At 38.2% G+C, this 25,230-nt stretch overlaps 1 protein-coding gene across 1 annotated transcript; it reads right to left on the bottom strand.

The window, feature by feature from the left end:
* Positions 1 to 308: 308 nt before the first annotated feature.
* Positions 309 to 24,675, bottom strand: lamb3 (laminin subunit beta 3). The gene is made up of 22 exons (XM_030133644.1): positions 24,520 to 24,675; positions 23,442 to 23,596; positions 19,149 to 19,263; positions 17,308 to 17,381; positions 17,036 to 17,227; positions 16,090 to 16,153; positions 15,748 to 15,938; positions 15,501 to 15,621; positions 13,896 to 14,084; positions 13,242 to 13,397; positions 11,813 to 12,006; positions 11,390 to 11,486; positions 8,071 to 8,446; positions 6,864 to 7,024; positions 5,863 to 6,074; positions 5,074 to 5,280; positions 4,850 to 4,994; positions 3,606 to 3,813; positions 2,513 to 2,654; positions 2,257 to 2,433; positions 1,994 to 2,165; positions 309 to 951 (listed from the first exon to the last, which is right to left on the bottom strand). Exons 1-22 carry the CDS (start codon positions 24,617 to 24,619, stop codon positions 812 to 814), a joined length of 3,588 nt encoding a protein of 1,195 aa, XP_029989504.1. The 5' UTR covers positions 24,620 to 24,675; the 3' UTR covers positions 309 to 811.
* Positions 24,676 to 25,230: the final 555 nt, after the last annotated feature.

Raw genomic sequence — 25,230 nt, forward strand, 5'->3', positions numbered from 1 at the left:
AACTAAAATGAGTTTGACACCTTTGACGTTTAATATCTTCAGGTAATTTTTTTTATCCTATGGGAGGGATTGGACTCTTTGGTGGCCACTTTTGGTCCACGGGCCATATGTTTGACACCCCTGTGATAAAACATAAGGACTGAGTCATTACAGTCACGACTTCCTCAGAATGTGTGTATTTTATCCAGACGTTCATGTATTTTGATGTAGACGTAGAGGTCAGAGGTCGGCTCTTCTGTTTTCTGTCCATTTGGTATGGATCAGGTGGAATTTTCAGATTCACGTTCTTCTGTTTGAACAAGATGGACTTTTTTTGGACTGTTTTTTGCATGATGTTGTTTTGTTTGTTTCACATCACACGATGCTGAAAGGAGAAAGTTCTTTATATTGATGAGATTATTTGTTTTGGGATGGATTTATCACAACTGTTCTGTCATGTACATAAATCAGCTGCTAATGCTAATCAACAGAACTTATCAAGTGCCACAAAGTGCTAGATGAACCCATATTCAGTTCTTTTTTTTGTATCACCTCCTCCATATTAACAGTGTTTAGTGACCAGTTTTGTTGCTTGTGTTGAGTTTCCACCTGCTGTGCCCATTATCCTGTTCATTAACGTCTGACACCAGTCAAACTACTAACACTTTTATTAAATACTGTGGATTCTGCACAAACAAGAAATGAAAACAATGAAAATAAATAATGTAACACTGAGCCGTGCTCCTGTGGTGAAATTAGAATGAATGTGATGCAGTGATTCCAGATGCGTGTGCGATGGCGAGGAGGCGGTGTGGACGTTTGACCTCTGACCTTAACCCTGGCAGGCCTGCAACTCAGATGCTTTACTTCGAAGTTTTTGCAGAAGGTCTCGGAGTTTGGCGTCGAGTCCTTGAAGTCTGGTGGACTTGTGGAGGACTTGGTCCTGGAGCGACCTCAGGGAATCTGCTTTACCTGAAGAAGAGACGGCGAAGTCTGAGTTTTACTGACGCACATTTTACAGCTGATGATATAAACAACAGATGAATTAAAGTTCAGAATTAAACATGCATCTGATTCAGGAGTTAAACGTCTGGAGAACCAGTTCTTCAGCGAACAACTGATTTCTAATTAAAAACAAGTGGGAAAAGGAGGCGGATCTTACCAATACCCATGCCCAATTACACAACGCTTTGCCCCTCCTGCCATTTTAGATTTGAAAGTAAAGATAATTCTAAACTAGATTTAAGTTACAGTGTTGTCATTGGGTTAAAGTAATGAGACTCTGCCCCCTGAGGGCAAGAACAGCAGCAGTCAAACGAGATATACAATGAATAGAGAGAGTGAGCACCCATGGATGAAACAAAAACATCAAACATTTTTTTGTGGTGGTTTTGATCTAAAGCAAAATAAGGGAAATAAAGTTTATTTCTGTAGCACATTTCATCCACTAAAGGTACAAAATAAAAGGAACATCCAGAGGGAAACAAAACTCAAATATCTGACAAAGAAAGTGGGATATTGGAATCTCCAGTGTTCTCATTTTAAACATGACATGACATATGACCACCTGCTGTGAACATGTCAGGCTTATTTGTTTCCTTCACTTTCTAAAACTGACATATCGGGGCTTTTCCATCTACCTTCTCTAAAAAGAATACCTCACTGACCTCACTGTCCAAGTGTCCTTTTTACTGTTTAAGGTAAAATGGGTACATGGGTGGAGTTTGGGATTGACCACTTACAAGTTGACCTAACATGGGAACAACTGAATGGTTATAAGCTCTGCAGCTTCACTGCTGATGTAGACAGCAAAAAGTACGACTCTGGACTAGTGTGGTCCGTTGTCTCAATATTCTTACATATGTAACAATGTACCTGCTTTAACCCCAATTCAGTTGTTTTTTTGTGTTTTTGCTTCAAATTGTGTCGAGAGTGCTAGAAAACTTCCATGACATATTGAACAGACGTTCATATGAAATGTCTACATTTGTGCCTATGTTATTGTATGTTTTACCTTCCAGAGCCTTCAGCATGTTCTCCGTCATGTTGGCCAGAGCTCCTGCGTCCTGATGCAGCTTTGCCACACGGTCCGCGATCTGCCCCGCCTCCCCTTCAGGACCTGCCCCCTCACCAGGACCAGCTTCATCTTTCAGACGCTGCAGCTCCTTCTCCAGAGCCTTAAGGTCCTACACACAGGAGAACATTCAGGTTACACAGATCCTGGAGCTGCACATGGACCAGTGGACCTGCAGGACCAGGATCAGGTCTGGTCTGTACCTGCTCTGCAGCCGCTGCCTCGTCCTCCGCTCGGTTGGAGTCATCCAGGGCATCCTGGGCCAACTGACCACCTCTATGCAGCAGATCTCTGAGCTCATCCAGCTGTGGTTTCATTGGCCTCATCAGCTTGGACACATCGTCCAAAGCCTCCTCAGCTGGACTCAGCTGGTCCTGGACCTGAACAAGTACAACCATGTTAATTCTCAGTCCACTTCACCCGAGTGAAGTCCATGTTTTTGACTCCTCCTCCTCCCACCTGCTTCAGGTTCTGGTTTAGGTTGTCTATGAGGTCCATGCTGTCCTGCAGTTTGTCCTCCATGTCTGAGAGGGACTCCTCCAACGTCCTGAACCCGGCCTCCATCCCGTCCACATTAGTCTTCAAGGCCTCTGCCGTCTCCCTGGAAATGAGCAGAGAGGATGACCTTTAGAGTGAGGTTTAGCTCTGAAAACACGGACCTGTTTGTCTCAGAGGACGAGGAGGGTTTGGATGATGACGAGCCTATTCAGTTCATCAAAAACACTTTAAAGGTGTTAGAAACAATCATTTGTTCAGGTTGTCTGTGATCCAGTTATTATTCAGTTCCACTTCCTGTCTGAGGTTCACCTGTTGCTACAAATGTTGGTCACAAGTAGACATCATTTACTCATCCTTGAGTGTTTAATAAGACTTAAGGGAGCAGAGTCTCCAGAGTCCAACAGTTTAAACCAGGGCTGTCAAAGTGATTTCAGTTCAGGGGTGAAATACAGCCCGATCTGATCTAAAACAGGTCAAAACAGTAAAATAATAACATACCATGTTGGAACTAATTTTCAGACACCTTTAAAATTTTACGCAATCTCAAATATTATCATGAAATGTTTGCTGAATTAATTAATTAATGTAAATAATAAGCTGAGGCATGATATTGTTAAACTTGCACTTTCTTTTCTTTAGACATTTAAGGTTGGTTTGTTAAAGGATAGTTTTTAAATGTAAATATATCCATGTAATTTTACCTTTTTTTATACTAAAACATGAGAAAAATAGAAAACTTTGTAGTTGTCATTATTTATAGGTTATTATGTTATTATTTTACTTGAGATCACATTGGTCTGTATGTGGAACCTCAACTATAATGGTTTCAACATCATTGATTATTAATATGTTCAGTGTAATGTTTGCATTTCACACATTCATCCCATGGGAGGGACTGGACTCTTTAGCAGCTGGTTTTGGGCCATGGGCTGTATGTTTGACACCTGTGTTTAAGGAGGTGCAGAAACCCTGCTGGACTTAGAACACGTGACTCTAGCTGAACAACCATTAGACCACGCTCCCCTCATCCCATCCCCACTCCCCAGTTACCCACCGTGCATCCTGGGCTTCCTGCAGCAGCTTCCTGGCTGCCTCCAGCTGTGGCTCCGCCTCCTTCAGGACCGCCGTGCTGTCGGGCAGACCAGCGGCCAGGTCCTTCAGATGCTCCACCTTCTGCTTCAGATCGGCCAGATTCAGAGGCTGCTTGGCCTTCAGGATCCAGTCGCTGACATCTTGGATGTGGCTCAGGTTGGATGTAGGGTCTGAGGAGGACGAGGACATGGCAGAAGGACAGACAGAAGATGAAAAAAAACAAAAAACAAAAAAACTGGATAAATGCATCAAATACCAACTAAAGCAAAATAAAGCTAACTAAAATGAAACCAAATATCAAGTCAGATGAGCTTTATTTTAGTTTCCCCCATTATTATTGACAGTTTATTTAGCACAAGAATGAAAACTTTACACAATCTGGAGCCTTTGATAAATAATCCTTATACATCATCAACCATTTTCAGCTCCTATAAATCACACTTTAACTCCAACATTAACTACAACTAAATGCTCACAAAACTGAAACTAACTGTAAAAACAGGCTTTTAAGGTGGAAAAGTGAATTACATCAACCAATCAGATGTGTGGCATCATGTGACACCTGATTGTTATTATAAATAATTGTACATAGTTGTAATAGTTTTATCTAATTGTATATAGCTGTAATAGTTGAATATCGTTGTAATACTCCTAATTAGTTGTAATAGTTGCACAGTTGCATAGTTGCAGATGAAAAGTAGTTATTTTTACTAATTTTGGCACATTTACATGAGTGTATTCTTTATACAGCAATGTTCATAAATGTGCATGGTCCCTATTAAATAAACCAATAAAATAAATAAAATAAATAGTTGTATATAGATGTATATCGTTGTAATACTTGTATATAGTTGTAATTAGTTGTAATAGTTGTATACAATTTTCTAAAAACAAAAAAAGCCTGAGGCAACGCCTGCATTTTCATGTAAATAGTTGGGTATAAGATTATTATTGTCAATTTATATGGTCATTCTAAGTTACAAAAATTGTTCATTCAACATATTTTTGGTGAACAATAGTAAAGAATCGAACTTTTCATATTGGGATTTCCTATTTTTTGTGTAATTTTAGGTTCAGTGTGTTAATACAACTTGGCAAATGAAAATAATAACTGTACAGTCACACAGGTGAGGTTGGGCTGAATACATCAAAAGTATTGAAAAATGGCCAAACTCCCCTCTATGCATTGATGCTGGTGAATCCTACCTGACAGGAAGTCTTTGAGCTCTTTGACAACGTTGCGGGTGTCCGTTAAGTCTCCTTCCAGCTCATGTCTGGCCTTTTTCACCCTGTTGTTGAGTTTCCCTGCAGAGTCTCTCACCTGGTTGGTCCTATCCTGTGTGTCCTGGAGCTGGACATCATCAAACAAAGTCCTGAGTGAGTGGATTCTAGAGACACTTGAGTCCAATCCACGTGTGGCGTTTACGTACCATCTCTGCAGCCTCCCTGATCTTCTGGGTAAGTCTGTCCAGTCGCTCTTTGACATCCTGAGCGTCAGTCATGGCCCATTTGCTCAGAGGCAGAGCACCGATGCACTTCTTCCCCTTTTCACAAGGAGGAGTGCCCTCCGGTGGACAAAAGTCACCTCCGTCACACTGCAGAGGGGTGCAAGGCTCGGACCGAAGGCTGCCGCAGACCTGCAACAAAAAGCAATGATACGAGGGAGGAAGATGTTATGTCACAGTTTAATATGTCATTAAAAGTTCAAAACTTATAATGGTTAATCAGAGTTCCTACAGGTTTCTAAAAGTTTAATTTAAGACTTTTTAAGACCATCTTCAGACTACTTAGAATTTAATGCCTATTTCATGGCCATAATGGCAAAAATTCTTGACACCTAGAATTTAGGAAAATGTATTTATTTACTCCATTGCCTTGATTCCCACGGTTCATTCGGAGTCATTTCGCACCAGGGGCTGCAAAGTTAGCAATAACTGGTTCCTAATTTCAATATAAATTGTCAGGTTGGAATGGGTGGAACAGAGTAGACTAACGTTACTTTCTTTGTAGCTTGAACATTTAACAGACACATTTAAACACAACAGAGCGAACAAGTTTAGTGCAACATAACTTCAGATCTACCATATCAAATATAATACCTTTTAAAGACTTTTTTTAGGTGTGAAATGCAGATTTGTGAATTTAAGACTTTTTAAGACCTTGTGGGAACCCTGTTAATATGCTTTTTTTCCCCCCTGTCCTCAGGCTCGGCCCAGTACCTGTTTGGCCACCGGGGTGAGGTTGGGTCCAGAGGCCATGCTGTGGTTCAGTTTGTTCAGGTCTCTGATATTGGGCAGCTGAACCTGGTTCCTGAGGTTCAGGGCGTCCTCTCTAACATCTGCTGACTGTTGGACGGTGTCTTTAGTGGCGTCCACTTTATTGGCTGCATCTTTCGACTCTTTGTAGGCATCCTTGATGGTGTTGAAAGTTCCTGAAAGAGACATGAGTACATTTAATGTCTCTGAGTGAAAATGAGATACAGACATGTTGAAGTGTCACTAAGCCCGTTTACATGACCATGAAAACTCAATAACTGGGAGGAATCAGACAATTATAATAATCCCATCTGCTATGTTTACATGCACTTCAGAAATGTGATAATCATAAAGCCCTGGTTTACATGTTTCAGTCCGTTACCAGATTTCTTTTGGAGTATGTATTTATGTAATGACGGTAGACTCAAACTTCCTGTTATTGTTAATGTCACGATCATTTTCTAAGATTTTCTTTTTTCATACATGCGCAGATATAATACATAATCAGATTAATGGGTATATAAATGTACAAAGACATCGGAATATTGAGGATAAATCCAGGTCTGTTAATCTGACTTCTCATAATCCGATTACTGCTGTTTTCTGATTAAACAGATGAGATTATACTGTTTATATGATCACTTGAATAATGTGATTACTCCAGAAATCGGATAATGATTGGATTTTTAGTGTGTGTGTGTAAACGAGTGCATTTCATAAGTGAACTGACTTGTATTTCCATACAATTAGATCTGGGTGCACCTCCAAAAAAGATACTCTAAAAAACTATCACATACAAAATGTAGCACACAACATATAACACATAAGACACAATTAATTTAGAAGTTGGTCAGTTAAAAAAAAATAAATAACAACTTGCATATTTAAGTTAATAAGTTAAAATAAATAATAAATATTACTGTAAAATGCCTGGGTTGAGAGTTTGCAGCGTCTCTGGCTCTGACCTGTGTCAATAGGAATGATGGAGTTCTTCAGGGCATCATTCTTGGCCTTGTACTCCACATTGAGCCGGTTCAACAGAGCCTGCAGTTGGTCCAGGTCTGAGTCCAGACCAGGTGTTCGCTCCAAAGGTGAAAGGTCGTTGTTAACGTTGTTGATTTGGTCTCTGGAAGACAAAAACAATCAAAGTAGAGAGTGAGTGTCCGAGTGCTAGTACTGAGAGGTAATTAAAAACCAAGACATAGACAGACTTTATTTGTCATTCCAGATTTACATGTACAAATGAAATGTCAATGTAATTGGCTCAGGAGGCAGCAGCAATAAATAAAACAGACACTATATATACAAAATAAGATAAATATGCCTACAACGACTATGTGTCAAGTATAAAAAACTGTGGTTCAGTAATAAAAGATTCAAGATTCAAAGATTCAAAATGTTTTATTGTCATGTTCAGTAAAGGAACAGGTCTCCCTGTAAAATGAAAATCTTATTTTACCGTCCACAGTGAAATGAACAAGAGGAGTTAAGATGTATAAAAATAGAATAATTTAACTAGAAAATTAAAACAAACAAAACAAAGTGGCATTTAAGAATGGCATGCAAAAGAGAATGAGGATAAAACATAAACTATAAAAACTATAAAACTAAATAAAAACACAAACTACTATTACGAAGTAAATATATATTTACATAAATGTGCAGTGTATGAGTAATTGTGCAAACTGTCAGAGGTAAATGGTATGTTAAATGTGCAAAACTGTCAGAGATGAAGAGCATTTCATATATATATATATATATATATATATATATATATGTAAACTATTATCAGTAATAAAAGCCAAGATCAGTAATAAAAAAATCGGTCCAGTAAAAGGATCTATTATTGCACAGTTATTAGACCCTTTTACTGTGCAATAATAAAAATGAAATGTTGATGTAACTGGCTCAGGAGACAGCAATAAATAAAACAGACACTATATATACAAGATAAAATAAATATGCCTATAAAGACTATGTGACAAGTAAAAATAAAAATATATATATGTATATATTCTCAGTAATAAAAACCATGATCAGTAATAATGACTATCATCACATGGGAGGGATTGGACGCTTTAATCAGGTAAAAGGATCTATTATTGCAGAGTTATTACATCCTTTTACTGTGTAATCATAGGAATGAGCTTATTTTAATCAAAAAGGCCTCACCTGAGTCGGTCCAACTCGGATAAAGCATCGTCAACCTGCGAGGCGGCGTCTGGCGGAAGGTGGATGGAGTTACGGATGCGGTTCAGGCTGGACTCCAGGGCATGGATACGAGGACCAAAATTTCCAGGATCGCCGGAGCCTCCAGGTGGAGCGGGAAAACCGACGGAGAGCCCGTTCAGAACTGAGCTCAGGTTCTGCATCTGAGCGTCCAGGGTGAAGAAGCAGGACGGACATGATGGGCAGTCAGGGAAGGAGCTGCAGCGTTCTCGACCACAGGAATCACAGCGAGTCCCGGTGACGCCCGGACGACACTGACAGGCTCCGGTGAGTTTATCGCAGACCTCTGGGATGGTTCCTTCAAGATTACACCGGCACACTGAGAAAAGAAACAAACAGTATAAATATGACGCAGAAAAAGGCCATTAGACTGATACAGGGACTACACAAATGAACTCTGTTTAGAAATGAAAGTTACAGATTTGATTCAGTTTAAAACAGCACAACTAATATTTAAAGCAAGACAGAAGTTACTTCCAAATAAAATACAGAAATTTTTCTCCGAGAGAAAAAGAGGAAACTGAATATATAAATATATTGTGCCAGAGCAACTGTAAAAGGATGAGTGTTTGAATCCCACGGGTTAAATTATGGAACAGACTAACAGATTAATTAAAGCAAAGTAAAATCATAAACCAGTTTACAGGAATATATAAAATACAATATTTAAATAAATATAAGGATGAAGAAAAGCACTTTAATCCATGACAGTAAAGGAGGTATTTAAAGAAGGGAATATATCTGGATTGTTTTGTTCTGTTCTTTATTTAACTCTTTCAGTGCCATGGGCCGATTAAATCGGCTTTACGAATACAACCTTTAAAGTGCCACGGGCCGATCAGATCGGCTTTGGAGAACACGCCATATTTGTGTACAGACAAACCATCCACCCCCATTTCTTTCTCACATTTCGATGACGTTCTTTCTGTGTCCCCCTTTTGAGACCAATCAGACGGGAATTTGAGGTCACGCGACCGAATAATATTTTTATATCTTTTTAATGTTTCTTATTCTCCGGTGTTTCATCAGAGGGAGCCCTCCATGCCGGGGGGCGGCTGTGGACTCTGGGGGCTGTGGCGCCTTCTCTCACTGGGGTCTGCTCCTTTCTGGTGGATGGGGGTCCCAGTTGGCCCTCTCCCACTAGTTGGGATGCAGGGCTGTGTTGCTGGTGCCTGGTCGCCGGGGTCGGCGGCTGCCTCCTGGTGCGGATGGCTCCCTGAGACAGCGCCTCCTAAATTGATGTTTTACTTTTACTTGTACATTTTTCTTCTGGTCTACCCGTGCTCAGTCAGTCTTCTTAAGTATGTGTGAGCTTGTGGGTTTGCATGTATATGTGTGTGTGTGTGTGTGTGTGTGTGTGCAGGTGAGTGGGTGGGTGTGGGTGGGGGGCGGTACTGATTTTTAAACTGATATGTAAAGCACTTTGTGCTACAGTTTTTAATGTATGAAAAGTGCTATATAAATAAAGATTATTATTATTATTATTATTATGAATTATGCAAATTACGATCAATAATGAATCGGCTGCGTCCGGTGCGTTTTGAATCTAATCAGCAATCAGTCGGATGTTACTGAGCGGTTTCCTGCAGGATTCTTCAAATATTATAAAAACGACGCGAAATACTGAAAAACGGCCAAATTCTGTGGCACTTTTAACGCTTATTAGCCCCTTAACTGTCTGGCACCGAAAGAGTTAAACTAATTCAATTGAGTTGTGTTTGATGGGAACATATAAGTTTATACTTTTGCTTTACAAACACTCTATCCATCTATCTATCTATCTATGAGAAGAAAGGTCAGAACAGAAATAACTCAACACCATCCTCAAGATCTACACCAGAGTAAAAGGGATGTATTGATAAATAGATAAATGATTATGGCAGAATAAGTCTACGTCCAAAATGCATGAATTCAATTTCCTTTGAAAGGGAATATGTCCTAGGTTCTGTGTTTAACATATGGATGAAACTCTACCTAAACTACATGGCCCATATGTAACCTTAACTCTGACCCTTGAATGGGTCAACAGTGACTTGGTGAATGTTAAGAGGGTTAAATTAATCTAAGTATTTATGACTGTAGCTCAAAGTCCAAACTGATTGTATGGAAAATTATATCATATACCAGCTCACTGAATTGAACCAAATGAGGCCAATGTCTGGACCCTAGAGTATAAATATTAGATGTCAACCAGAGAAGGGTCTGATTTTTACAACTAAAACGTATCACATGACCAGGTGACTCAGGTACCAGTCAGTGTTGAGGAATCTGAGACCAAATAAGTGAAATATGGAGTAAATGAATAGAAATGGAATGACAGATTGGTTACAGATATGTTACTGGTGCTGTATATGTTTTCATATTTGTGCCAGTATTTGTGTTTATTTCTAGTCATTATTAATATGGTTATCCTAATATCATATTTACCTAACTCATACACAAATGGACAAAAGTATATGGACAAGTTGAATTCAGGTGTTTCTTTTCTGATAGGGGTCTGGGGTCCAAAACAATAATGACAAATATCGCAATATATTTTTACATTGAGATAAATGTCATATTGATTATTAATATTGATGTTTCTTTGTCAGATCCTCATGAACAGGACATCTTACAGCTGTAGACATGATGTGTCCCAATATTTATGTTCATATAGTTTAGAAACATCAATATTTCCTTAAAGTTTAATGGGAAAGGTTTCTTCTTCAGTGAGATGTGAAGGAAATGGATGGTTAGTTGTGGTAGAAAATTATTATTTACAGTCAAAGCACGAAAAATTTTAGAAATTTAGAGATAGAACATTTAAAATCATAGTCATGGATTTAAAAAAAACTCAGTGTTGAGAGAAATGAAGTCAAACCCATCTCTGAGGCATTTTGGAAGCAAAGATAACAATTGAAACCAAATTAACCAATGTAATGGTATTTATCGCAATATAAAACTGCATTATGACATTTGTCATTATTGTTTTGTCTCCCAGACCTCTGTTAGAAAAGAAACACCTGAATTCACCATGTCCACATACTTTTGTCCATTTGTCTATGAGTTAGGTAATTATGATATGAGGATAAGGAAATGTGAAATTTACTGATGTTCGACTCATTCTGATAATTATGTTTGTCCAGACTGTGAAGATAATATAACACATAACATCAACAATGAGGTTTTTAGATGAGCTTTAGCATCAGCTCCAAACACCCAGGACCTGGAAATGACCGTCTTTGTCTAAGCCACATGGTTATATAGAGTTGTGTGGACTCACGCTGACAACCGATCAGAGGGTCCCCGAACGCACCGTCTGCACATCCTGCACAAGTTCTGCCTCCAAACCCAGGTCTGCACTGACATTGACCACTTGACTGCAAACCAAGAGAGCGTCATAAAACACAACACAACACAAGGAGGAAATACAGGAACACAAAGGTTTTACTGTCATTTAACTCTTAGATGCATAAATGGGTCAAAATGACCCAACTAATTAACATGAAAAAATGACAAAAGTGTCGTGACAACACATTGAATTTAACCTGGGTCATTTTGACTCATTTATGTTGGAGTGGAGGGTCCAGACACACAGGCATCAAAGGGTTAAAGACATAAACTAGGCATCACTGTGTGGAAACAGGTGTCTGTATTAATAATGTCCTAGAAGCCACAGTGACAATCGACAGAGTTGATATGGTACCTGGTCGCAAGCGTCACTCAGTGAGTTGGTGGCATCGCATCCACACGCTTTGCAATGCGTCGACCCAATTGGTTTCCAGAAACCCTTCGCACACGTGTTACATGTGCGGCCATGGAAGTGGGGTCGACAGAGACACTGACCCGTCACTGGGTCACAGACATCAGACAGAGATCCATCTGGAGAACAGGAACACTCTGGAGAATGGGAGACAGAACATGGAACGTTGAATACTGAAGACAAATTGAATCCTGGTTTTTTAAAGAGTGGACTTTGTAGGTTTCATAGTCATGGATTTAAAAAAAATCAGTGTTGACAGAAATTAAGTAAAAACCATCTCTGGTCATTTTAGAAGCAAAGATAACAATTTAAACCAAACTAACCAATGCAATGCTATTTATCCCAATATAAAACTATAGTATGACATTAGTCATTACTGTTTTGTATCCCAGACCCCTGTTATAAAAGAAACACCTGAATTCAACTTGTCCACATACTTTTGTCCATTTGTGCATGAGTTACATAATTATGCGATGAGGCTAACGATATAATACCAGTCTTAATCCCTACTTTAAAACATGTGCTTCTCTCATTGTTTCTGGTCTTGTCGTAAACTGTAAAAATCTTAGTCTTAAATTGTCTGTGAAATGGAGACAATTTTTCATACTGATATACAAATGGACCCCATGTCCTTGATCCTGGGTCTTCCAAGTAAATATGTGAAAACAGCAGCTGGCAAAAGACTGTATAACATTCTAACATTTGCAGCAAGGAAAAATATTCTCTTGCAGTGGGTCAGTGACAAGATTCCTTCTATCTGTGGTAAATAATTTTCGAACTGATCCCCCTAGAATATCTGACCAATATCATACATAACAGTGCGCCCATTTTTGGACTATATTGGAACGGACCTCTCTTCCACCCTATTAAAAGGACTGTTATGCACTTAAATGATATTCATAAATGTGACTCCCGTACATTGTAAGTTTGACCTATCACCTTCTGTATAAAGCTATGTTTTAGTGTTTTATTTTTAATGTAATAGCTGTCATGTATGTTTTGTTTTGTGTCTAGTCTTTAGATGACACTGTTTTGTTGAATGGAAAACAAAAAAATTGCAATAAAAACAATGAAAAAAAAACAAAACAAAAAAACCCCAAAAACCTGTGCTTCTGAACAGATTAATCTGACTATTAGGGCAGTCATATCTTTTTACTGCAGAGCTGAGTCTTATATTTGGAGTGGAGGTCAGTGATAATTAATCCATGATACATTTGTGTTATAGGTGGTATCAAAGTGTTAACATTCAGATAAACTGTTCTCACGGTCAGTGTGTGAATGACCTACATACCTGCAGGATTATCTGGATTTATAGACGTTTAAGTCATAAACTGCCGTAATTTACAGGCAGTAAAAGAAGGTAAAGACTCACTGGAGCAACCTAGCGGGTCAGCACCGTTCAGGCCGTAGAATCCACTCTTACAACGCTCGCATCGTGGTCCGTCCACGTTGGCTTTACACCGACAGGAGCCCGTCACGTCTTCACATCCACTGCCGTTCACTGTACCGTCAGCGCTGCACACACAACCTGCAACAATCACAGGAGCTACATATGTTATACTGTACATTAGTTTAACTATGTTTGAGTTGCACTTGCACCTGCTTTTCTTAATCTGCCTGTACATGCAATTTTTATCATCTGTTTTTGTCGAGTGTGTGTGTATGTTGAATGTATTTTTGTAACTGTGTTGCATTGCTGCTGCCTATCTTGGCCAGGACACCCTTGTAAAAGAGGTTCTTAATCTCAATGGGACATTTCCTGGTTAAATAAAGGTTAAATAAAAAATTAAAAAAAAAAGTTACTGTGTTGAACTGAGGAGAAACACATAAAAAATCAACATGCAAACTATACATAGGATGGAGAAAAAGACCTGTAGACTGAAAAATAACACAGGATATAGAGACAATATGGTTTAAAAATACAAACTCCAAAATGTATACATTCAAAGAAAGAATGAAAGCTTTAATAAAAAAAACCTGTGAGAACATAAACCCAGAGCCCCTCCAAGTCTGAGGTGACACTTACGGATGCATGCGTCAGGTCGGTCCATGCGGCTGCGGGGGTTGGGCTGGTATCCTGCAGCACAGCGGTCACACTTGGGCCCCGTGGTGTGATGCATGCAGTTCTCGCACACGCCGCCACTGGTCCGCCCACTGGCCTCGAACACGACCGGGTCGAACCGACAACGCTGGGCATGGTTATTACACTCACAGCCTGGAAATAGGACACCAAATCATCACATTTATCACCACAAAGATCAAATCAGAGCTTCCGTCACAGAGTTCAGTCCTGAGTAAAAGTGAAGAAACCAGATCTTTATTTTTGGAGGCTTTAAATTATTTTTAAAAGAAGATTAGATGAAAATTACATAAGACACAAAACACAAGGAAAATGCATAAAATGCAATAAGATAGAGATAAATATCACCGTTTCACTCCACAGTCACAGTTTAGACAGTTTAGAGTTATTTCACTGATATGTAGCACAGCTGTAGTATATGTAGTATATAGTATGTAGTCTATGTAGTATACAGGGTGGGGAAGCAAAATTTACAATGAACATTTAGTTGTTTTTTCTCAGCAGGCACTACGTCAATTGTTTTGAAACCAAACATATATTGATGTCATAATCATACCTAACACTATTATCCATACCTTTTCAGAAACTTTTGCCCATATGAGTTATCAGGAAAGCAAACGTCAGAGTGTGTGATTTGCTGAATGCACTCGTCACACCAAAGGAGATTTCAAAAATAGTTGGAGTGTCCATAAAGACTGTTTATAATGTAAAGAAGAGAATGACTATGAGCAAAACTATTATGAGAAAGTCTGGAAGATACTATTAAAGAAGAATGGGAGAAGTTGTCACCCGAATATTTGAGGAACACTTGCGTAAGTTTCAGGAAGCGTGTGAAGGCAGTTATTGAGAAAGAAGGAGGACACATAGAATAAAAACATTTTCTATTATGTAAATTTTCTTGTGGCAAATAAATTCTCATGACTTTCAATAAACTAATTGGTCATACACTGTCTTTCAATCCCTGCCTCAAAATATCGTAAATTTTGCTTCCCTACCCTGTATAGTATGTAATATAGTATAATTATATGTATGCAGGTGTGGGCATGGTCCTCCTCTGCAGGTCTGGAGTGTATTATGTAGTATATAGTATATAGTATATGTGGTATAAAGTATGTAGTCCATGTAGTATATAGTATGCAGTATAGTATAATCATACGTTTGCAGGCGTAGGCATGGTCCTCCTCTGCAGGTCTGGAATGTATTATGTAGTATGTATAGTATATGTAGTATAAAGTATGTAGTATATAGTATATAATATGTAGTCCATGTAGTATGTAGTATATAGTATGTAGGATAGTAAAATCAAATGTTTGCAGGCATAGGCATGGTCCTCCTCTGCAGGTCTGGAGTGTATTATGTAGTATATAGTATGTAGTCTATGTAGTATGTAGTTTATGTAGTATGTATTATGTAGTATATAATATGTAGTCTATGTAATATGTAGTATATAGTATGTAGTATAGTATAATCATACTTTTGCAGGTGTGGGCGTGGTCTTCCTCTGCAGGTCTAGAATGTATTATATAGTATATGTAGTATATGTAGTCATACGTTTGCAGGTGTGGGTGTGGTCTTCCTCGGCAGGTCTCCAGGGCAGGTCGTTGTACAGATCAGCGCAGCGTTCACAGTTGACTCCTGCCGTGTTGTGCTGACAGTCACACTGAGGATTCACCTGCACAGACACATTCATACGTTCACAGATGTGTTTGAACCACAGACACTGATCAGTAGATCCATACGGTTCAGAACCAGATGCATACGATTAATGTTCCGAACCTAAAACCACCCAACTACACACCTGGATGCCGTTAGAAGCAAGGTTGTTGTGGGTTTCGGGCAGACATCTGTGGGCGTGTCCGTGGCACATGCACCTGCCCATCACCCTCATCTCCTTCAGGGCGTAGAACTGACTAAGGGCTCGACCCGGAAGACGGGGGACGTCTCCCAGCTCCATGAGACGGACCCTGAGCCCTGTTACCCCGGACACATCTGTAGGACGGAAACAGGTGAAGACAGAGACAGGCGGAGACAGACAGAGACAGACGATGACAACCAGCACACATCACCTCACGTCACATCACCAGAAGGACATGGTTGTCCTGACGACAGAAGGACGCAGTTGTCCTGACAACAGACTTACCTTCGATCTTCTGGCTTTTAGGGACTGGGACGTACATGTACTGGTGCAGAGGACTGAACTGGATCTGTAGGACAGGAACCAGTAGGTTTTCATGATGCGATACATTAATTTCACTAACAGTTACACAGCTCTGACCAAAAGTCTTTTCCCTCAACGACCTTTTAGATCCACAAGACACATTTTTATGTCACTGTAAATAATGTGTTACGTAGAAAGCTAAAGTTTAAACATTCATTATCCAAAATAAAACTCAGAATTTGTAACTTATAAAAGACAAACAGCAGAGTTTTCTACCTCTAAATGAAAATTAAAATCCATTAACATAAAACACACAGGAAGTTAATCTCCCTTTTCTGTTTTACCACTTATTAACTTAAAACTGATTCTGAACAGAGAGAATACTAATGACTATGTTAAAGGGAGTGTTAAACACACACACTCACATAAAAGTCTGCATATTACAAGAGAAAAAGTAATTTTTTTTAGAATTAAATTGTAATATTCTGAGAAAAACAGTCCAAATATAATCTGAATAAAATCACAATATTTCAAGAAGAAATTTGGAATGTTAGAGGAATAAAGTCATAATAATCTGAGAAAATAGTGTAAATATTACATAAATGAAGATATATTTGAAAAAAGAAGTTGTAATATTTTGAGGAAAAAGCCTTAATAATATGGGAAAAAGACATATTTAAAGGAAAAATGTTGTGTTTTTTTAATAAGAAAAACTACTAATATTACGAGAGTTGTCAGAATTCCCAGCTGACTGAAATGCAGCAACTTTATTACGGAACAAACGTATTTTTTAATAATACAGGATTTATTAATTTCTGTTAATGGAATACTCTTAAATATTATTACTTTTGTCTAAAACCTGCCTGCTTTCTTTTGATAATATTCTGTTGTTTGTCTTTTTTTCCTCGGTGGTGTGTGTTTTCCATACCGTGTGATCCTGGTAGGGGTTTCCTCCAGTAGGGGGCAGTGTGTAGCAGTAGGTCTGATCCAGGGTCAGGGGCGTTGTCGTGGAAACCCCCGGGAAGGCTCTGTGACAATCTGTGGCCATGTAAACGGCTGGCTGCCACGTCCTGCCGCCATCCTCCGTTTTCTCGATTACTAAGGCGCTGGGGCGAGGACCCTGTGGACATTAGGAGACATGTTATGAACACACAGTAGAACATGATGAACACGTGTGGATAAAACCATATCCTATCACACCTTGAAGCTCAGGACCAAGTTGTCAAGTTGGAACAAGTTGCCGAGATCCAGCTGGAGTGTGACCGGACTCACTCCTACAGGACAGAACACAACAGCATGAGACAATACACAGACACACGCAAAACACTCAGCACCAAAAACAGGCAAAATATAAATATTTATCAATACTTTTCAGACCATTCACAACCTTTAACTCCATGAACAGATATGTACATTAGTGAATTATTGCGTAAAAATTAAATAATGACCTTTTTCATTCTCTAATTGAGTTATTTTCAGATTCACTTCAAATACTATGAAGCTACACTTTTCAAACATACGTCCAAGATGATGTCCAAAATGCATTTTACACAAATGGTCAAAAGTATGTGGACACATTGAATTCAAGTGTTTCTTTTCTAACAGGGGCTAAAATACAAAACCATAATGACAAATGTCATAATATAGTTTTATATTGTGGTAAATATCATACTGATTATTAATATTGATGTTTCTATGTCAGATCCTCATGAACAGGACATCTTACAGCTGTAGACATGATGTGTCCCAATATTTATGTCCACATAGTTTAGAAACATCAATGTGTCCTTAAAGTTTAATGGGAGATGTTTCTTCTTCAGTGAGATGTGAAGAAAGTAGATGGTTAGTTAAGGTAGAAAATTATTATTTACAGTCAGAGCACAAAAAAACATTTTAGAAATTTAAAGGTAGAACATTTAAGATCATAGTCATGGATAAAAAAAAAAGTCAGTGTTGGGAGAAATTAAGTCAAAACCATCTCTGAGGCATTTTGGAAGCAAAGATAACAATTTAAGCCAAATTAACCAATGCAATGATATTTATCCCAATATAAAACTATAATATGACATTTGTCATTATTGTTTTGTATCCCAGACCCCTGTTAGAAAAGAAACACCTGAATTCAACGTGTCCACACACTTTTGGCCATATACTGGATGACTCAGGCAATTATGCTATGAGACTAACGATACGTGACAGGCTTTTATCGAAACAGGACGTACTGTGTAAATGATCAGTGTCCATTTCATCCCTATTTACTTGTTTGTTTTATCAAATGCACTTTGTCTTGGTCAGTATTGATTTTTCCGCTGGTTTTGATGGATTGTTTTGCAGTGCCAGAGGACAGGATCAGAATATGGACAAAAGTAGGACAAACCTCAAAAATGACACAGAGCAGTGGTTTATTAACCCTTTCATGCATGGATGATGAAAACCTTAGTCTGGTGTTTTTATTCCTCTTTATACATGAAAAAAAAACAACGCAATCAAATTTTTTTTAACCTGTTTTTTATGGACTTCCATAAATGTTCACTCAGCTGTACACCATAAGTTTAACTCATAAAGACCCAAATGTCCACTGGTGACCAAAACTATCTACTGATCCATTAATCCTATCAATACATGTAAATAATTGGTGTAAAATAAAGGGTTTTTTTCCAAATTCCTTCTAATATAAAAGACATCTTTGGAATTTTTACCAATGATATTAATCCTTAGATGTTACTTGATGCTTCCATATTTTTTCTACCTTCAGGGGCTGTCCTGATACAGAAGTATTTACAAGATACTCCTGCAATGTTCAGCATTGCTGACTTCCTGTTGGTCATCTTTGTTATGAGTAAAAAAAAAAAAAAATGCACTTCCCCTAACTGGCCAATAGGTGTCAGTGTATGGAATGATGCACCAGCGTCCACTGTGTTGACTGATACAGAACAAAAACAACCAAACCCATGAATATGCAAGAGAACAACTGGAGAACACATGAACACTGGACATGAAAGAGTTAATAATCTGCTGTCTGGTACTGATCCATCCCTCACCTTTCCTGGACTGCCACCAGCGGTCCGGCCCGGCCGTAGAGAGGACGTCCTGGACGGTATGTGCCAGCTGACTGTCTGGGTTTCTGGAGTCACATGGGCAGCATTTCATCCTCCTCTGAAGTAAAAACACAGAATCAACACATCAAGAATAGGTTTAGATCATGTGTTAAAACTGGGTCATCCTGACGGTCCAGTGTTTGCCTTCGAGGCCAGTCCACTGGCCACTCACTGGACACATCATATCCAGGCCTTTTACACCACATTGGTTCAGATTCTTTAACTTTGGTTCTGTGTTATGAACCAGCCCACGTCTCCACAGGGTCTGAGTGGTACTTCTGTTTTCTAATCCTGGATCATCAGTGGGTTTGTATTATTTATTCTTTATCTACCCCTTAAACTCAGCAGCTGAAAATAAAATCACCATCTTTTATTCTATTTTTACTGGGTCTCATCCTAACACTCCAATTTCCCAGTCTGGGATAAGAAAGAAAGAAAGAAGAAAGAAAGAAAGAAAGGAAGAAAGAAAGAAGGAAGGAAGAAAAGAAAGAAAGAAAGAAAGAAGAAAGAAAGAAAGAAAGAAAGAAAGAAAGAAAGAAAGAAAGAAAGAAAGGGGCCATCTGTGAGGGTCATGGACACCGCCATACTGTCGTGGGTCAAACATTCTGTATTTTGTGTCTTTAGTTTCAGTTTCAGACCCACATGCTTGAGGACAGAGTAAATCCATGTGAATCCTTTTCTTTACTTTTGAATCTGATCTAATCTTAAGTTGTAAATGTTCTCCTACTGCATATGTGGGTGAAAAGTGACCTGATGTGGAGGCTTTTTTTAATCCAAGGTTTGTGTGTTTTGGCACTGCTGTTTATCACTTCTAATGTACAAACACTCTGTTTGCATTAAGTCACAGACAGGTTTTTACTGCATGAATCCACAGTTTTTAATCCCCGAGGGGATAAAGTCTGAGTCTGAGCCCCACTCCTGTCTGAATGAGGACTGGAAACAGGTAGAAAAGAAAACTGTCCATTCTGCAGCAGTGAAAGAGTTCATATCCAACAGCACTAGCTGCTCTTGGAGCCTGGATCTGGATCAAACACTTTACCGTCACTGTGAAAACCGGGACCAGGATCAATCAGTTTAATAAAGATTCCATCATCTACTTCATAAAACAGACTAAAGGTGGTTTTAGCTAATATTAAGTGGAATTAAATATATTTATAATATTTAAATTTTAAAAAATCAGTAGAAAAATTATCATGTAATCATATAACACTTAGCCGACTTCAATAAAAAATAAGAAAATTGATCCATGTTACAAATTAAAATTTTAATTGTTTAAATCATGTGGAAATTCCACTTGATTTTGATGCTTTAAGAAATGAGATTGAATTAGTTACATTAACACACATTTGTCTGAATCTAACTAATTTTTAACTAATGTTTTAATAAATAGAAAATAAAAAAATATAATCCACTATGTGAATACTTGTTGAATATTTAGTAAATATAACTATGTTTTTCACACATGTTCAGTGAGATTCAACCTTCTTTTCTTTTAGTTCATAATAAATATTTAAACTGCATCAACTGCATTTGATTAACTTTAATAGTATTACACATTAGTTTGTTGGCATAATGGTTTGTAACAGGATATTTAAAGACAAAAAACTGACCGTTATCAAAAGGAAGCAGGCAGGTTTTAGACAAAAGTAATAATATTTAAGAGTATTCCATTAACTAATTAATAAATTAATAAATCCTATTGCATTAAATAATATATTTGTTGAGCTGTAAGTTTGCTGCATTTCAGTCAGCTGGGAATTTTGACAACTCTCATAATACTAGTACTTTTTCTTAGGTTTTTTCCTGAGAATATTATACTTCTTTCTTCAAATATGATATCTTCATTCATGTAATATTTACACTATTTTCTCAGATTATTATGACTTTATTCCTGTAACATGCAGACTGTCTTGAAATGTTGGGATTTTATTCAGGTTATATTTGGACTATTTTTCTCACAATATTACAACTTAATTCTCTTTTTTTCCCCATATTTTCTCTTGTAATATGCATTTTTTTAATTCAGTGTCTTTAACACTTCCTATAACATAGTTGTTGGCATAATGCTTTGTGAACATTTATGACCCTTGACCTGACTGCGGGCCGTAGTTTGGGAATCACTGGGCTACTGTCCAGTTGTCTATTTGTTCTGCATTACACCATCGTCAAATCACATTTCACCATAAAAATCATGCAAAACAAAATCCTGTCTCTTATAACGTCTCCTCTATGAAGCAAACCTGATTCTACGACAACAGCCTGGTTCTTAATGTGATGAAACTTCATTAACACCAGAACCAGAACCTGATCTAAAGTGTTTAACAACTTTTTAACCACTAATCCTGTCAATACATTTGAATGATTCAGATAAAAGGGAGTTTCTTAGCTTTTCTGTGGCATATTTGACTATTTTCGATGTTCAGAGGCTCCGTAGTTACTGTGGAAACACTGTCATCTTCTACAATCAGAATACTTTATTAATCCCAAGGGGAAATTATTGGGTGTTACGGTCGCTTCATTCAAGTATCATAAAAAGTAGCAGGAAACAAATTATCAATACAACAGAAAAAAACGAAGGAAAAAATATATATAAATATACATACTGTATATAAAGCTTTAAATATTGGAACATATATATATATATATATATATATATATATATATATATATATATATATATATATATATATATATATATATATATATAGCTCTGAATATATAGATGTATACATACACACACACCAAATATACATATTAAAACACTATTAAGACAAAAAATTAGAACAGCAATTTGTACAATATGTACTAGACAATGTATTATCAATCTTGACAATGTATTATCAATGTAATAATTACAGAAATATACATAATAAGTGTGTAAAATATAGTTGTGTGTAATTAGAATTATGTGGTTATAAGGTACAACATTGATTCACCAGTAAAACCCATGGAGTTTGATGAATGACAGTGGATGGAGACGAATGGTTTTATGTTCAGTTAATGACAGATTTGACTGAAAAAGTCCCTTTTTCTTCAGTTTTCCCTGTTCAGATTTAATAACCTTTGGATTTACTCAGAGTTTTCATGAACATCTACGTGCTATGTGAACGTGACTCCTGTCCAGGCAATCATGTTGGACGGTAAAAGGGCACAAACAATACAGTTGCAACATGACACTCTGGCAATGGAAGCAGACAGTTTCATAAATGGGCAGCGTCTGTTCACCATGACCTCTGACCCACAGACTAAAACCCACAGAGACGCCCAGACGTGGCCTGGATGGACACAGCACTGAACAGGTTCAACATCCAGACACATGGAGCCCATTTACATGCACATTAATACTAATTTTTCAGATTTCTGGAGTTATTCATATTATTAGAGATCATAAGTCTGTGCTGGGATCCCTCAGGGTCTTTGGCCCTATCATTTATGTCTTTACATTGATTAATTTTCAGATATAGGTCTACAGATGTACACTGATGACACTGACCCTGTTTACAGCCACACTAATACTCTGATCAGTACCTAATTTTTGGAGTTATCATATTATTATTGATCATGTAAACAGTATAATCTGATCTGTTTTATCAGATAACAGTAATCTGATTAGAATAAATCAGATTAACACACCCGGATTTGTCCCCAGTACTCCCATGTCTTCATGCATGTATACAGGTTAATCTGATTTATTTAGTTCTGTTACATCTGAACATGTGGAAAAACAGTTAAAATCGTAGAAAATGGAAGTCACGTGGTCAAACGTGAGTCGAAGACAATAACAGAAAGTTTGAATCTACAATCACTATGTATGTACGAACTTTGAAAGAAATCCAATAATGGACTGGAGTGTCTAAACTGCATTTCTTTAGTGCATGTAAACGTGTCAGATCTGATTATTACAATTATCTGATTACTAATAGTTATCAGACTTTTAAGGTCATGTAAACGGGGTCATGGACGTGTCATAATATCAGAATCAGAAGTTTTGCATGAAGCTGTTCATCATTAGATCAGGTTTGGATCAGGTTTAGATCAGATTTTCTCTGGTTTATGATACATTATCAGTGTTTCTGAGGTTGTTCCTGGTAGAGAAACGCTTAACAGATACAGAGGAGATGAAAAGTAGTTTGCTTTTGAGTCAGTTTGTTTTTTTAAACACGTTATTTCAAACTGATAAAAACTCATTCATTCTCTGACTCAGAGGTCATGCGACCCGAGTGAGTCTGGTCCTACCTGTTGGTAGGGGGTACAGTAGACCTCCGAGCCCATGAGGCCACAGGTGGAGGAGGCCTGGAGCCGCTGGGATCTGCCCAGGAGGAGGTCACCACTGGGGGGGTAACAGGCCCCCAGAGAACACACGTCCTGGGCCTGGGACGCAGCTGCCAGAGCTGGAGGAGGAGGAGAAGGAGAAAGAGAAGGAGGAGGAAGAGGAGATGGAGGAGAAATAGGAAAAGGAGGAGGAATAGGAGGAGGAGGAAGAGAAGAGGTAGGAAGACGAAGAGGAAGAGGAGGAGGGGGAGGAAGAAGAACAAGAGGAAGAAGAGGAGGGGGAGGAAGAGGAGGCGGAGGAGGAAGAAGAGGGGGAAGAGAAAGAGGAGGAGGAGGAAGAACAGGATATATGGTTATGTCTTTAAATGTCCATTTATCTCAAACGTTTGTCAACAGCGAGACACACACACACACACACACACACATTTATTTATTTGCAGTTTGTAATGTGACTGGTCGACTAGTTGTTACAGTAGTCAATAACTAGACGACTATTGAGTCAGTTACAGCCATAACCAATACGTTTACTGTTACGTATACGTATACGTATACTGTTAGAGCTGGATGAACATCTACAGATGCGTGGGCTAAAGTGATCATTTTTGGACACTCCTCTCATCTGAAAACTCACAAAAGAGACTAAATGACTGGAAAGATCTGCCAAAGGAACAGTGGCAAAAGGCTTATTATAGCAGAAGTTCAAACTAAATAAATAAATTCCCGTCTTAAAAGACAAATGGATAATGCAGATTTATGTGACACCAGTGGAACTAAACAGATATAATAAAAACATCCAAGACACATGCACGACACAAATGGAAAGCAAAAGAACCTGAGTCATCATTTATGATGCAGAAAAATGAGAATGTTTAGGGACGAGGGGAGAGGAGTAACTGAACAAATAATTTCAAAACAAACTGCATCGATTCCACACAATAAACGTCCACAAAAGGTTTGACAGCTCTGATTGTTTCTTAAGTCAGTGAAATCTGACAATGAAAACAAAACCACCTCAGAAACAGGAATAAGACTGAAGTCTTACCAGCCACAAGTAACAGTATCCTCATAGTGTTGAACCGTCTGGAACAGAAGCTCAGAGTCAGAGTGGAGGTGAAATCTGCTGGCGTTGGTTTGTGTCTCATCTGGTCCACGTATCAGGTCTGGGATCTGTATTCAAGTGTGTGCTGGCGGCGCTGGCTGTTCCTTAAACACTGCCGTCTCACCTGGACAGAGTGATACACAATGTGTCAGAGTCACGCCCTGGTTCGACACTCCCTCCACACCGTGAATCAACACAACACATAACACACACACAGTGCACAGGCAAGAAAGACACAGGCAACACAACAGCACACAAAACCTGAACTCTGATCAGAACCACAGAAATATAACACATTATCTCTCCTGTTTCCCACTTAGACAGGCCCTCCATAACCACCAACAGCGCATAATCTGCAGCATCGTAGTAATGTCACAATGTTTTTCATAAACTTTATTTTGAACTTTTTTACACATTTTTGTATTTCATCAACTTGAGCCTTAAAAATACCAAATACTCAATAACAGTCACATTTTTAACTCTTTAAATGCCATACTTTTTTATGCAAAAAATACAATTGTTTTTTTTTCAATATTCTGCATAAAAATTGGATTTTTTTTTTAAAACATCTTGTCATATGTCAATTATTAACACCAACATTGGTTAATATACATTATTATTTTTTGTGCTACGTCAAATGTTAAATGCTAAAAT

This window comes from Sphaeramia orbicularis, chromosome 5, assembly GCF_902148855.1.
Source record: "Sphaeramia orbicularis chromosome 5, fSphaOr1.1, whole genome shotgun sequence".
In the NCBI taxonomy this organism is placed as follows: domain Eukaryota; kingdom Metazoa; phylum Chordata; class Actinopteri; order Kurtiformes; family Apogonidae; genus Sphaeramia; species Sphaeramia orbicularis.

Coding starts and splice junctions, on each gene's coding strand:
- lamb3 (XM_030133644.1), bottom strand. CDS start 24,619: ATGAGACACAAACCAACGCCAGCAGATTTCACCTCCACTCTGACTCTG. Junction 17,228..17,307: donor ACTTGGTCCTGAGCTTCAAG/GTGTGATAGGAT, acceptor TAATGTCCACAG/GGTCCTCGCCCCAGCGCCTT. Junction 7,025..8,070: donor TCCGAGTTGGACCGACTCAG/GTGAGGCCTTTT, acceptor TTTGTCTTCCAG/AGACCAAATCAACAACGTTA.